Source organism: Nansenia antarctica, assembly GCF_963989245.1.
Source record: "Nansenia antarctica genome assembly, chromosome: 6".
Classification (NCBI taxonomy): Eukaryota; Metazoa; Chordata; class Actinopteri; order Argentiniformes; family Microstomatidae; genus Nansenia; species Nansenia antarctica.
Window position 1 is genome coordinate 23,980,240 of NC_137676.1, and position 12,361 is coordinate 23,992,600.

The 12,361-nt window shown below is 44.9% G+C and overlaps 1 protein-coding gene across 1 annotated transcript in view; it reads left to right on the plus strand.

Moving 5' to 3' along the window:
* Positions 1-624: 624 nt before the first annotated feature.
* The window catches only part of smpdl3a (sphingomyelin phosphodiesterase acid like 3A), a gene marked incomplete at both ends in the record, with an annotated part of 48,486 nt that continues 36,749 nt past the window's right edge, over positions 625-12,361 (plus strand). Inside the window, 1 exon segment of the mRNA XM_080534311.1 lies at positions 625-667. Coding sequence (XP_080390437.1) covers positions 625-667 — 43 coding nt within the window.

Sequence of the window (12,361 nt, forward strand, 5' to 3'; positions counted from 1 at the left end):
GCCAGAGCACCAGGGTCGCAGACGCACAGTGGCGGATGAAGCAGCGGTTCGATAGGAGACGGAGGGTGAGAACACCTCCCTTCACAGAGGGGGACTGGGTCAGGATTCGCCGCCCTAACCGGGACCACAAGCTGCTCTCGTTCTGGTCTGCGCCGATGAAGGTCACCGCTCAGCTGGGGCCAGCCTCGTTTCGCCTGGACGACAGATAACGGTGGCACGCAAGCCGGCTTCGGAAGGTGGCATCGCCTCCCATCATAGACCCAGAACAACCGCAGGGTCCAGCTGAGTTCCCACCTGAACTGGTGGAGGCCGGGGTTCGCCCAGAGGCTCGTCCAGCCCGTGCCCGGGTCAGACCAGCACACCTGAGAGCCTATACCGTGGACTGGTGAACCCAAGGGTAAGGTTTAGTGCATAGCCTGTTCAGTGGCAGAATAACCCACATGGCTATGCTGGTGACTGGCAGTCTACCCAGTTCATCAAGGTTAAAAAAGTTTGATAATTATAATGTTGTGTTCTTCTGGTTCCTGTGGGGGGGGGTAAATGTTATGTATGTGGGACTGCGCCTTTAAGAGGCACCGGAAGTTAGTGGGGTAACCCCGTTAAAACGTGTTGTTGGAGTGCAAGATGGCGATGTGTGAAGACAATAAAGTGTTGACTGTTATCCAAGGTGCGGACAGTTATTGATCATAACACTGTGGTCCTGTCTTCTAGTGTTCCTGCTTCTCTCCAGCCGCTAACCGCGGCTCCAGTTCAACCGTTGAACCGTCACCTGCCAAGCATAGGTACGTGTGTTATAGATACGTGTGTACTAGGGGTGCAACGGTTCAGTTGGCCCACGGTTCGGTACGGTTCGGTATTTTGGGTCACGGTTTTCGGTACGGTTCGGTTCAGAAACAAACGTTCCAGACCAACTCGACCTCTGACCAAAGGCCGCGTTCGAGGCATTCACGTGGACGCTCCGGCGCTCTCAGAGCTAATTTACGAACGCGGCCAAATTGATCTTCTCGCCATAAAGCTTAAGCGTACAGTGGGCTTCCTGTATAGATTTAAATCTTGCTTTTCCTTGGCTTCCAGAAAACGTCTTGTCTCCGCCCTTTTCCTTTCACAATTGGATTATGGTGATACAGTATATAGGTTTGCTTCTCTGTCCACTTTATCCAAGCTAGACCCCCTGTATCATTCGGTTCTAAGATACATCACCAATAGTGCCTTCAGGACCCATCACTGTACACTGTATAGTCTGGTTGGATGGCCATCTCTTTCTGTCAGAAGGCTCCAACACTGGTACACTCTTGTGTTTAAAATCATCTCTGGCTTCTTACCGAATTATCTGGGCCTGAAGTTCATCCCTATACCGAGTGGCTCGGGTCTCAGGTCTCGTAGATGGCTACAATACAAGGTGCCACTTATCATGAACAATGTTGGAAGGGCAAGCTTGTCTTATTATGGCCCTTGGTCTTGGAATGACCTACAGACTACTTTTAAATTAGAGGCCCTTATTTCCATAAGTATCTTCAAGCGTAGATTAAAGGATGTGGTCACCGCTCGCTGTACCTGCTTTGGTTAGACTTCTCAATGTTTTAATCACCTTGTAAATACCCCTACCATTGTTTGTCTATTGTATTGTTGCCACTGTCTTATGTCCTGTCTTGTTATCTGAACAGTTTTTTTAAGCTACTATTTTGACCCTGTCTTGGCCAGGTCTCTCTTGTAAAAGAGGTTTTAATCTCAATGTGACTTCCTGGTAAAATAAAGGTTAAAAAAAAAAAAAAAAAAAAAAAAAAAAAAAAACGAAAACCGAAAACCGTCACGGTTCACTAGTGAATTGAGCCGTGGAACGCAAACCGTACCGTCCGTAAAAAAACCGAGAACCGTTGCACCCCTAGTGTGTACATAGGTACGTGTGTTATAGATACCTGTGTTACATGTGTACATAGGTACGTGTGTACCTAGTGAACTGTGAACTTCGGACCCATGACGCATACCCATACACGCCTATGTTAAACTGCTCATTGGCTGTGTTCGGAATAGCATACTAGCATACTACTCATACTAGATATGACGTAGATTTTGAGTATGTAGTGCGTTCACCTTGTACAGTATGCGAGATTTGAGTATGCGAGAAATGTAGTATGCGAGCAATACTTCCGGGAAAATTGAAGTCTGTTACGATGGACACTTTTGGCATACTAGATCCCCAAAATGCATTTTGCGTCCAGGGTTGCAGGGTTGCGTCCAGGGTTGCCAGATGGGGTGGGTTACCGCCGAATGGGCTACTTGATTTTGAGGTTATAGAAAGTTTAGGCTGTAAATTGTCAATAATACAGCTGTTGTTTATATCGTCCGATAGCCTGGGGACCAAAAGCTTGCAATAAACATCGTTTTTTGCACAGATTTGAGTGTGCAGATGCCGCTTTTTTGCACTCTATTTGATACTCTTCAGCTGCAGCACCCCAGCTAAGTCTGATCACGGATGAGCGGTGGTATTTTCACTATACTGGGAATTAACATGGTGAAATGCATTCTTAGACAAGGCTACGTCGTCATGATTACAAATATGCCACTTGAAATGCATGAAATCCAAGTTTATTTGTGTCTTACACACATGTTCACTTAGTATTTGACTGCTTGTAGCGGACAATTTGGTTGTAGTGCTTGCCCACGATATGTTATTGGTCATATATATTTATTTTAATCATGTTATTTTACCAACTGTTAAGACAACAATATAGTAAGCTAGTTACTTGAGCTAGCTAACGATATTGGCCCCCCAAATCATTTTACAACCTGTTGTAATTATGTTACAATATTTCTGCCGAACTCCGTAAGTGAAGGTAAGCAACGTAGGGTGCGTTCGTAAAATCGCTCTGAGAGCGCCGGAGTGCACACTGGGTGCAACGTCATAAAGGGACCAGGTAATTTGATTGGACAAGAGGCATTCCATGAGTGCTGATCAGATTTCCAGGGCGAATTTACGAACGCAGCTAGCGAACAGAAGACGCAAAAAATCGTCAGATCAGATATATAAACGGGTTATTTTGGTAAACTGGACACATTTTGGGAATATATGTGGTTACTTTCTCGCCTGAAAACATATTAAAACTTCATAAAATGACATGTTAACACTTGTAAAGCCAAAATTACATATTTTAGCTAATGGAGGTTTAAAATGGAGGATATTAGAACGGCTATATTCAGTGGAAATAAGGGCCAGACGGACGGACCTTATTTCGCTGTAAAAAAGACGTCTGTTGTATATTTCTAACCTGTTGGCTACTAAAATGAAGAATAGTTATTGAGCAGGTTAAGACCATTTATTCAAAATACAAAAGTATACAGACATCAAAGCTGGACGCTGGTCTGGCAGAGAAAGAGAGAGAGAGAGAGAGGAGAGAGAGGGGGAGGGGGACAGAGAGGAGCTGCTTGGTCAGGCACAGAGAGAGAGAGAGAGAGGGCCAGAGAGGAGCGGCCTGGTAGAGAGAGAGAGAGAGGGCCAGAGAGGAGCGGCCTGGTAGAGAGAGAGAGAGAGAGAGAGAGCTGCTTGGTCAAGAGGTGGGAGAGAAGAGAGAGAGAGGGCTAGAGAGGAGCGGCCTGGTAGAGAGAGAGAGAGAGAGGGCCAGAGAGGAGCGGCCTGGTAGAGAGAGAGAGAGAGAGAGCTGCTTGGTCAAGAGGTGGGAGAGAAGAGCGAGAGAGGGCCAGAGAGGAGCGGCCTGGTAGAGAGAGAGAGAGAGAGAGGGCCAGAGAGGAGCGGCCTGGTAGAGAGAGAGAGAGAGAGAGAGAGAGAGCTGCTTGGTCAAGAGGTGGGAGAGAAGAGACCCTCTCAGAGCCCACACCCTTACTTATAAACAAAGTCAAAATGCAGTCACAGCCAGTGGTCCTATCAGGTCAAGGGGGAGAGGCCAGGAGGTCATAAATACCTTGCCCTAACCCCACAGTCAGGAGACATTTCTTCATAGCAAACATATAGGCCCATTATTAAGTACAAATAAACTACATATTCCCCCAGAGGGTGTTCCGAAACTAAACGACCACAAAACAAAAACAACCCTGCCTGAAAACCTCAACTATCATCCCAGTCCCGAAGAAAAGCACGGTGAGCTGCCTAAACGACTACCGCCCGGTGGCACTCACACCAATCATCATGAAGTGCTTCGAGAAACTAGTCCGGGCCCACATACTCACACGCCTCCCGCCCAACCTGGATCCATACCAGTTCGCCTACAGAGCCCACAGGTCCACAGAGGACGCCATAGCGACGACTCTCCACGCCACTCTATCCCACCTGGAGAGGGGAAACAGCTACGCGAGACTACTCTTCGTGGACTTCAGCTCCGCCTTCAACACCATCCTTCCAGACAGGCTAGTGACCAAACTACTAGACCTGGGTCTATCACACTCTATATGTGCGTGGATCAAGGACTTCCTGACCGACCGCCCCCAGAGGGTGCGGGTGGGCCCCCACACCTCCACAGCCCTCAGCCTCAGCACTGGGTCCCCCCAGGGCTGCGTGCTAAGCCCCATCCTCTACAACCTCTACACCCACGACTTCACCCCCGTCCACCCCAGCAACTACATCGTAAAGTTTGCAGACGACACCACCGTGGTGGGATGTATCTCGGGGGGGGACGAGGCGGCGTACAGGGATGAGGTAGAGCAACTGAGCAAGCTGTGCAAGGTTAACAACCTGCTGCTAAACAAGTCAAAGACCCAGGAATTCATCGTAGACTTCAGGAGGAAAAAGTCCGAGATCCAGCCCCTGCTCATCGACGGAGAGAGCGTGGAGAGAGTCTCAACCCTCCGATTCCTGGGACATCACATGCGGGATGACCTGGCCTGGAAGGACAACACAAAAGGCACCATCAAGAGGGCACAACAGCGGCTATACACCCTGAGATGCCTCAGGAAAGAACACAACAAGCAGGAGATACTGGTGCAGTGGAGAGCATCCTCACCTACGGCATCTGCAACTGGTTCCACAGCTGCACAACAGCGGAGAGAAACGCGCTACAGAGAGTCGTGAGAACAGCACAGAAGATCACCGGCGCCCCCCTCCCCTCTCTGGAAGAGCTGTACAACATACGCTGTCTCAGGAAGGCCTCCAAGATCTCCAGGGACCCGACCCACCCTGGGCACGAACACTTTATCAGGCTGCCCTCGAATAAGAGGTACAGGACCCCGGCCGCTAAGACAAACAGACTGAAGAACTGCTTCTACCACAGGGCTGTCAAGGCCCTGAACACAGCAAAGGCCTAAGTTCTGGGCCCAGGACAGTCCGGACGGATTGTATGGTAGCTAGTGCTGAGGCACAAACATGTACATTTCAAGCCTGCAAACTGTGACACTTTAAAATAACGTGAAAAAATACTTTTGTGCAATATGACAACCCTAGTTGACTATCTGTGCAGTATAGTACAGTGGATTGTGTACATAGCCTTTATTTATGTAAACCAGCTCCTTACCTTCTTGTGATTTTATGCTTTTTCTAAAATGTTTTTTTTTTCCCTTTCCTAACACCAGGGGAGCCACCCCTCCTAAATTTCGTTGTTTGGTACCTGTACTGTAGCAATGACAAATCAAGTCCATCCATCCATCCATCCATCATCCATCCAAAAACACAAAACCCCACATACTGCAACTAAGAAACCAAAGATTTTTTTTAAAAAATAAACAACAACAGACAGAAAAACTACACCAAAACACAACACAAGAAACATAATAACACAGACCAACCCAGCACCAGTACCAGCAACCAAAAACATCATATAAACCAAATACAAAACAATCAACAATAAAAAAAGAATCCTAAAAATAACAATACAAATTAATCTAAACACAGTACATCATACATATTTCAACACAAAAACTTCCAACGACCGACGTCTTCTTGTTTCTTGCATCTTCAGAACAACCTTTACCACTGTCTCAGATTGATAACCTTTCCTAGTCAGGAGCTTTTTCTTCGTTGCGCTAGGAACAGAACTTCTTTCCTATCTTTGCATAACCACCACATCACTTCTCAACTGACATCAATCACATACGATATAGAAATAAACAAACAATACACAAATAATGACATTCAGTTATCATAACACATAATTCCCCAACAGTAAGCACAGGACAAAGGGAATGCATTAATGCATAACCTCAGGTGAGGACTAGTCTTCTGAAAAGTTCATCAACGTGGACTGAGTGACTGATTTTCCAAAAACAGTCAATGAGGCCCTGTCTCCTAAGAAAGTCAAAAATCATGTCTGCTATAATAGGTGCTCCTATCTTAGCAAAATAAGTTTCCCATGCCCCTAAGACCGTTTCCAGCCATGCTATCATCTGCTGTCCATTCCCGTCATTCCCTTTTATCTGCTGCTTCACTACCCTATGCATAGTCTTTAATCTCTTCCTAACTGGTCGTCGTCCGTCAGTGTCATTCAGGTTCAGGCAGTCGTCTGGTCCCCTCCCACGCTGATCAAGGTCTGGGGAGTCGCCCTCAGCATCATCTGAAGCATAATGCAGGCACTCGCCAGCATCCCCAGTAGCACAGGTGTCCAGGCTTTGGACACTCCCAGGCTGGACCTCCAGACTGTCAACACTCTCTGCTTCGTTGGTTTCTGGTTCATTGGCATCTGGACAGCTTTCCACTGTCCCCTCGGTTTCAGGCATTGCCGGTAATGTCACTGGCTCTGGCAACACCACAGCATCTCCTCGTAGCTCCTCCTTCTCAGGTTCTCTGGGAACCTCGGCACCTGTTGGCACAACATCCTGCCTACTCTGTACATCCACCCCCCTGTCCACCACCCGTGGCCCAAATGGGGTAGGGATATGCCCAGACACCACTGGTGTACCCACTCTGATGTTGTTTCTCCAACAAACCCCACATTGACCTAAAGCATGGTCAATCTGTTCCATCAAATATGGACTCCAAAACCCATATTCCTTGTTGATCTTGCGTCTTACCTCCCCCCTAGCCACATGTGCTAATCCATGAGCTTCCCGTATTAACATGCCTAATAAATCTGAGGGTGCTACAACCAACCCCTCATGATTCCTCCATAGACCTGTGTCATCCTGACTTGCCCCCCTTGCTAGCCAAACGTTCTTGTCTAACGTAGTTGCTCTACTCTGTAACATCAATAAATCCTCAAGTGTGACCATGCCCTGTAATTGTACTTCATGTGCGACCAGAAGAACTTTACCTGCCTTGTCTGCTCCTGTAATGGCTTTGGCTGCATCCTCTGCAGCCCTGTTACCTTGTGTGACATGTGATGATTCAGACCTGTGTGCGGCACACTTCACTATGGCTAATTCCTTTGGCTTCATCATGGCTTGTAACAGCTTCATGATCTGTGCGTGGTGCTGTATAGGCGTACCATCAGTTCTCTTAAAACCCCGCCCCCTCCATACAGCTCCATTAAAATGACAAACATTATGTGCATAGGCAGAGTCGGTGTACACTGTCACTCTCCGTCCGGTTCCTAAGTTGCATGCTTCTGTGAGGGCAATAAACTCAGCCAACTGAGCTGAGCAAGGCTGAGGAACTGCCTCAGCCTGTTCCACAATAAACTTTGAATTCTGTGCTTTAACTAAGGAATACCCAGCGCACAAAGTTTCTCCTACCCGGTAACAAGACCCATCAACCCAATATTCTATATCAGCTCCCTTTAAAGGCAAAGCTTGTAGGTCTGTTCTATGCTTAATCACTCTGGCTGTCGATGGAATCTGAGCACCGGATGGCACCGTCACCTGACAGCTGTCAGGTGTGCATTTTACTGTACAGTTCAATTGGCATAGAGCATCTCTCCCTAGCAACCCTGTTGGCATGTGTTCTGACACAAGTATTGACAGAGTTGCTCTCTGTCCCTTGTACTCTAAGTCTACAAGCTCAGTTGTAGGAATCAGCTGTTTAATTCCCTCAAATCCGATTGTCTTCACATATTCTCCAGACATAGGAAGGTACGTGGCGTCTTCAGGCTTCTTTGTCACCACCAGCTGGCACCTACCACTCGGATCTTCTGGGCACCCCTATAGCCCAGCTGCTGGGCCTCCGTAAGGGTTCATCACTCCTGGAGCAGGTGTAGCAGGAGGCCAATATCCTCCTCCTTGGCTCCCCCCTGCGCCCCCTTGGGGCCTGTTGTAGCAGGTACAGGCTAGATGTCCATTTTGGCCGCATTGGTAACATGGTCCTAGAATCTTCATCCCTGCTGCTGTCCATCCCCCTGGTGGTGGTCCTTGGCCAGGCTGTGTGTATGGCTGGTATGGAACCGCTTGCACCCCTGGTGGCCCCTGTGGGTATGGCTGGTAAGTAGCAGGATACCCCCCTTGTGGCTGAGATGGGACCTGTAGAGCTAAAGCCTGCACTCCCTCTATGTTCCTCTTGCTTTCAGTCAATTGCACATGAGTCAATATTCTGAGTGACTCTTCATCTTGTGTCTTCTGTATCTGAATATTCTTTCGATATAACTCAACTTGATGAGCTACGTGGTCTATATAAACAGCTTTGTTCATGTGTCGTAGCCCCACCACTTCTGCTAGCTTATCCTTAACTGGGGTAGGAAGCCCTTCTTGTAGTTTTTCCCTGATTATGGATTTTTCTAAGGGGTTATCTTCAGCGTCCTTCCCTGTCACACTCCTCCATTGAGAGTGCACACGGGCAACAAAACCCCTGGGATTCTCATCTCCCCCTAGTGGCTTCACAATGATATTGTCTGGGTGAATGTGAGTAGGGTAAGTCTCTCTGATTGCCTTCCACAGCCTGCCTCTGTTTGCTGCGAAGAGCTCTGGGTCATAAACTGATGTGTTGATATATTTATGAAGTCCTGCCTTCATCAATATTTCCTGCATTGTATCCAAACCTGCAATAAAAGCTAAGAGTCTTTTCAGGTCTCCCATCGCTGCTTGCGTTCCTGTCAGTCTCACGTCTACCTCAGTAGTCCACGGGTGGCCACCATCTTCCAGGACTGGGAGCTTTTCTATCACTTCAGACAGATCTGTATGATTCCAAGGATGATATTCCATCTTGTTACCCCGAATCAGCACTGGACAGTTCTTTAATGTATTTGATGACATTCGATGACAATCTTCCTCTTCCTCCCTTTCTCGTTGCTCCTTCAGCCGTCTGTGGTGTCTTTCTTCCTCTCTTTCCGCTTTCTCCCGGCGTCTTCTCCCACCTTTCTTTTCGGCTGTGGCTATCATCTTCCTGACCTGAGCGTTGTAGCCTCCATCTGCATTGTCGTCATCACTTGAGTCTTCACTGCCATCTTCGCTGTCATCTTCCTTGTCACTCTTGTCCTCCCCTTTTCCCCTTGGCTCCTTCTTCTTCTTCTTCTGGGAATGGTCCTCCAGTGCCTTAGCATATGGAGGGGGACTGGAGACTGGACACATGTTTGTGAATGGAATGTTCAATTTCTCCTCAAGTGTTTTGGCCAATTCATTTTTCTTTTCCGTTCCCATTTCTGCTGTTTTCTCATCCCAAGCTAATGCTATTTTCTGCCCCTCTACCTTAAATAGATCTAAAATAGCTAACTCTAACCTGCGTTTCTCTGATCTAATCTTTCCTTTTTGATGTGCCTTGTGCACATTGATAACTATTTCCAATGTTGCAATTACTTGTAAGTCAAAGGTGCCCTCTTTCGGCCACGGCTGTTCAATGTCTGCCCAACGACTATTCCATTTCGTTGATATTTTGTTAATTACCTTAACAAGAGGATTCATTTGTTCTACTATAGCCATAGGGGATAAAGTAGCCAATATTCCACTATGTTCACTAATATCTTTTAACATCTTAGTTGAATTTGCCCCCATCTTAAGCTGATTGATTTCTACTGCTCAATATGCTGAAAATATTCTATAAGGTGTACTTTTCTTACAACCCACCTCCTTATTGCCTTGTTTGCTAAACAAATGTGACTGCTCCTGGTGTTTCTGGACACCTCTCGGAAATGAGAAAGACGTCAAATTCGTCTTTAAAGTTTTTTTTTTTTTTTTCAGATTTTCGTTTTTTTAGCTAACATTCAACTCGAAGATGTGAAGTACCCACTCGTTATTTTTCCGAACAGTTTTACGTTCATTAAATAAGTGTAATCTATAACACAATGACTTCGTTTCTTGTTGTTTGATGGGGATTCATTATCTTTGATGGGGATTTTCTGTGCTTAGTGATTTCCGGTGTAGCAACTTTCAAATACTCATGTCATCTTCAATTTGTTTCCGATTTCAATGTATGATGCATCATTTGAAAGCTTACAATCTGTAGTTTAAGCACATGTAAAAAACAGAAAAATTATTTCGCCTACAGGTAGCCCTTTTCATTGGGCTGTGTCACAAATGCTAGTCCAATTTAACTGTATTAACTGTCCACACAGAACCCTACAACTCAGAATAACAGATTTGCCTCTTGTGTATGTCAGTGCAGTATTAACTTAAATCTAATCCTCTGTGTAAGTACTTTATACTTAAATGTTTTTCCTAATTGTTTATGAATATATGTCACTTAATTACTCATTCAATACTAATTACAGTTCTAGTCAACACAATTATTAAACAACAAAGACTGGTCAACACCTAAGTATTCACTGATCTACAAAAACCCTTTTACTGCTCAACTATCAAATATGTACTATTCTGCTATTCCTTAATCAAAAGCTGTGGACCCTCTAACTAAAATAAAAGATGTAAATTACAAATATTAATTACAACCTGTAAATAAATCAACTGTTAAGTGAAAGGAATGAATGATTAGTTAGAATTATTCATTATATAATCGTATAGAGCCGTTTTATTGGGTGTCATAAATCCTTCTGTGCTGGAGGCAGCCAACAGCTGTCTCACAGAACGACTCTCTTTGAATCTTACCTAAAACTCACAATCTATCTTTTACTTTTAACAAACAATGCTTAAGCTTTCGTGATTCTGCGATCACAACTTTATCACAGAGAGAGAGGGGTTGAAATTAAAAGTATGGGTACCGTCTCTCAGCACTACAGTATTCACTTAGATTCAGTGCGCTTCGCGCTCTCTGTGTGTGTGTGGAATGCGCCTGCAATGCGCATGCGCGAGTCTCCGTGTGTAATGGCTGTAAGCGCTTCTTTTCCTAGTCTATGAATGTTTTAACCGTAACTTTAAACTATTTAAAATACCCCGATGATCAATTCACTTTATCTCTATCTTTAAAATACTACAGTCTATGTGTATGAATTTATCTTTATCTGTAAGGGATGATTAATGTAACAATCAAATTCAGCTTCCCTGCGTGTCTGTAGCCTATGTTTGAAAAGGCCAGAGGGCAGAAAGCAGGGGGGTCAATTTAACAACCCTTTGTCTAACCTCTGGGGAAACAGTTTGTTTCTGGCAGTCTACACTTTTTCATATAGACACTATTAGAGTACGTCTTCCTCTAATACCGAATTTTACACACATACACGATATTCCATAATACCATACAAATCAAATCACTCAATACCGTACAAATCAAATCGTATATTTACAAAAACGGGCTTCTTAACCCGGCTCTCACCCGCAGCTATTAAAGATCATGAAAGATTTGTTTCCTTTTCCAACAAGTTACTTTACTTTAAACCTTAAAGTTTAAGGTTGTTTTAGTCTCAAAGACCAATGAAAACACAGCTGTTGCACACGCGCCCCTAGCGGTTTAACACTAGAACAGCCGTGAGGTGTTAAACAGCACCAGTGAGTACAAAAAAAATTCTACCTTTGCACTCGATCACATTTCAGGACCCTCCTTTCATGACTTTTCCTAGATATGTGCGTTCTACCACCCAGCATTTTTACATTTTCAAAATCGAGTTAGTATAAAGCGTTTTAGCAGTATTTCTGTGTGTGTCTGTGTATTTGTGGCTGCCATCTTTTTCTCCAAGCCTGCAATTCTCTTTTATATCAGCAGAGGTAGCAAGGGGGCACACACTGTGCTCAAATTCAGGCTTCAGTGCTGAATGAGACACAGTGCATAAGACTGATATTTGTGTTTATATATAGGCTACAATAACAATCAAAATAAGATATGTATATGTGCAGACAGTTATGAAAATGATCAACTGTACAGTATGTCTCCCAATCAATGTTCGTTCAGACAATACAACCAAAGGCGTAAAAATACTGATGTTCTCATAATGTAATTATATATATAGCTAAATTAGACTGTAGACTGCTATGGAGGTATATTGAAACCAATATATAGATTATATATATAGATTATATATACAACCTGATTGGATTAAATAAGATTATGTTGTGATTGTGTTGACATTGTTGTGATTGCAAAATAAATCTTGGTTATGTAATGTGTAAAGAACATGATGACACGAATGCCTATTATGATGATATGCAAAAGGGACAATCTGTCTATGAATCT